Here is a 3,305-nt window from a genome sequence, read left to right as displayed (position 1 = left end):
CCCGTGTGTTCTCGAAGGCCGATCTAGCACAGGGATACTGGCACGTTCAACTAGACACAGAGTCCAGCATGCTCACGACATTTCAAACATGTTTCGGACGATATAGGTGGCTGAGACTCCCATTCGGCACATCAGTTTCGTCTGAAATCTTTCAGAAAAAACTCATTGATGCACTTGGCGGGCTGACAGGAGTAGCATGTATCGCTGATGATGTGATAATCCACGCAGCAACAGTCGAAGAACATGACCAGGTACTGGATGCATTCCTGGCAAGATGTCGCGAAAAGAGGATCAAACTGAACAGCGATAAATTCCAGCTGCGAATGGAAGAATTAACATTCATGGGTCACCGCATCTCAAAAGATGGTTTGCAGGTTGATGATGAGAAAAAGTCAGAGCTGTCATGGCGATGAAACCACCTACAAACATGGACAGTCTACGTCGATTCTTGAGGTTAGTGAACTACATAGCCAAGTTTCTTCGCAACCTCACTGAGGTGGTACAGCCTCTACGCAATCTCATGAAGAAAGATGTGCCATTGACGTGGTGTGCGACACAAGACCAAGCATTCCTGCGGGTGAAAGAGATGGTGTCCGACACGCCGGTTCTTGCATTTTACGACCCTAAGAAATATCTAGTATTAGAGAATGATGCTAGTGAATATGGAGTGGGGTCAGTGTTGCTCCAAGATGGTCGACCTGTAGCGTTCGCGAGTCGTTCTCTGACAGACACAGAGACAAGATACGCGGAAATCGAAAAAGATATGCTCGCTGTAGCATTCGAGTTGGAGAAATTCCATTACTACACGTACGGTCGGAAAGTGACAATAATCACAGATCACAAGCCACTGGTAGCGATTGTGTCAAACCCGTTGTCAAAGACACCCAGAAGACTACAGTCTCTACTGTTGCGGACCCAGAAATACGTGTTTGGACTTGTATATAAACCAGGTACATCCATACCCGTGGCTGATGCACTGTCTCGCAATCCACTAACAGACAAACCAGTCACAGACGTTGTAACAGTTAACAACGTTTCCTTTTCTCCCATCAGGAGGGGCCGTTTGGAGGAGATTCGGGTAGCGTCGGAAAAGGATCAGACGTTTACAGAACTCAAGAGCACAATCATGAAAGGATGGCCAGATGACAAATCACGGTTACCACCTACAATCACTCCGTTTTTCAACTACAGAGACGAACTTTCGGTTCAAGACGGTATATATCATACTTCAAGGTGAGAGAGTAGTTATCCCAAGGTCCATGCGGGCGGATATCAAACGCAAGGTACATGCTGGACACATGGGCATCAACTCCTGTCTACGGAGGGCACGTGAGTTAGTTTTCTGGCCGGGAATGTCGGCTGACATTCGCCAGCATGTTGAAGCATGCAATGTGTGTGCTACATACAGTGACAGGCAAGGACCTGAAACATTGTTCATGCATGAAGTTCCAGGCCGTCCGTGGGAGAAGGTTGGCTCTGACCTGTTGTCCTTTGAGGGTAGAACATATATGGTCACGGTTGACTACTACAGCAAGTTCTTTGAAATTGACTACCTCATTGACACAGGCTCTGCGGCGGTCATAGACAAGCTAAAACATCATTTCGCCCGACATGGCATACCTGACACGGTTATTACTGACAGTGGACCTCAGTACAACTCGAAGAAGTTTAGAACATTCAGCACAACATGGGGTTTTACACATGAAATGACAAGCCCAGGGAATAGCAAGGCCAATGGAGCTGCTGAGGCAGCGGTAAAGTCAGCGAAAAAACGCATGCGGAAATGTAAGGCATCTAGAGAGGACCCCTATCTCGGACTGCTCAACCTAAGAAACACACCAACGGAGAGTCTCCAGACTAGCCCGGCACAGAGACTTGTGGGCAGGAGGACTAAAACTATGTTTCCAACTACGCTAGACAAATTAAGACCAACGTACCAGGATGCCGTAGTTACTAAAATGGACGACAAGCGAGCAACGCTGGCCCAGCGTAAAAATGAGTTCAGACATCATCTTCCACCATTGAAGGTCGGTGACACGGTCAGGATGCAACCGATTCAGACAGGGTTAAAAGAGTGGAAGCCCGCTACGGTCACTAAACAGCTCAAAAGCAGAACTTATGAGGTGACGGCTAGCAACGGTAGAACATATAAACGTAACAGACAGTTCTTGCGAGTTTCTAGAGCCAATGACGCTTTTGGAAATGAAAAGGTGACTCATGTGCCTACGGCTGTAGGTAAGCCCACAACTGGTGAGCTGGTAGTTCCGACTACGTCGAAGGAGCCGGCTGATGTTACGACACAGCTGGANGGGTTACGAGAGTAGCGCGTAGGCGACTCCCTAGATCGCTGTTAGGTGGAGTAGGTGACGGTACGGGTTCGGATATGAGTATAGTTACAAAGGGTACCGCTTCCGCAGGTGCCTCGCAAGTAAGCGTTGTCCCGGTTGTCGAGACAACCAGGAATGTCTTGCGCCGGACAAGCCTGAACCGAGTCGCAGAACATTGTCGCGGTGGACAACCAAGAAAAAGTGACCAAAACGTTACTTTATTTTACTGTTTTTTCAGGGCGGGTTCTCACAGGCACTTTATGAGCCTGCGCGGGCCCGCATTAATCTATGCTGTGGCCGCAAAGCGATGCATACAGCTGCCTATTTCCAACACTTGGTATATGTCAGGTTCTTCTGATGTGAGTGAGAGGTGAATCGATTTGGAACCAGCAAACCTAAAGTTCCAGCCCTACATTTGGGTCATTTTTATGCCATTTGATTACTTTTTGAAATTGTGCGATGGCTACTTGCCATAGCAAAACACAACAACAGTGTGGGGCGTGTATTCCATGTTGGGATCCGAAGTTTTAAAAAAAAGCGATAATTTGTCGTATTCAGAATGAAGGCTGTACATGTACTCAAAGTGCCCGCAAATACCAATCTCCTGCGATCTCATTTATCGAAATTTTCCTGGGGGGAGGACCCATACCCCGCGCCTTGATTTTTCCTCAACCCCTTCCCTGCCGCAATCCTAGATCACCATGCTGAACACGATGTACATATGCTTGGTGAGCAGAGACAGATGAAACAGAAATGTCGCTGTTTCGCAATGGCCACCACCCGAAAAACAATAAGATTGCAGGAGAAGGTAGAGGAGCTATGTGGACAGGGGAGGCGGAGAGAGCCATTAAAATAGTTAAGTCAGATCCAACTATTGTTGCGCAGTTCGCTGTTTTTTTGGCCCCCCGTTGTTTAAAAAAAATTCTGGCTACCCAGTAGTTTTTGGGTGTTTGTGCTGACCAGTATGAGTTATGTGCA

At 47.5% G+C, this 3,305-nt stretch overlaps 1 protein-coding gene across 1 annotated transcript; it reads left to right on the top strand.

The window, feature by feature from the left end:
- Positions 1–1,259: 1,259 nt before the first annotated feature.
- Positions 1,260–2,324, top strand: LOC106805618 (uncharacterized protein K02A2.6-like). Its single transcript, XM_014807303.1, has one exon. The coding sequence runs from the start codon at positions 1,260–1,262 to the stop codon at positions 2,322–2,324; it is 1,065 nt and encodes a 354-aa protein (XP_014662789.1).
- The last annotated feature ends 981 nt before the right edge of the window (positions 2,325–3,305 follow it).

Source organism: Priapulus caudatus, unplaced genomic scaffold, assembly GCF_000485595.1.
Source record: "Priapulus caudatus unplaced genomic scaffold, Priapulus_caudatus-5.0.1 Scaffold121, whole genome shotgun sequence".
NCBI classification, from domain to species: domain Eukaryota; kingdom Metazoa; phylum Priapulida; class Priapulimorpha; order Priapulimorphida; family Priapulidae; genus Priapulus; species Priapulus caudatus.
This window is presented reverse-complemented; position numbering and strand designations above follow the sequence as displayed.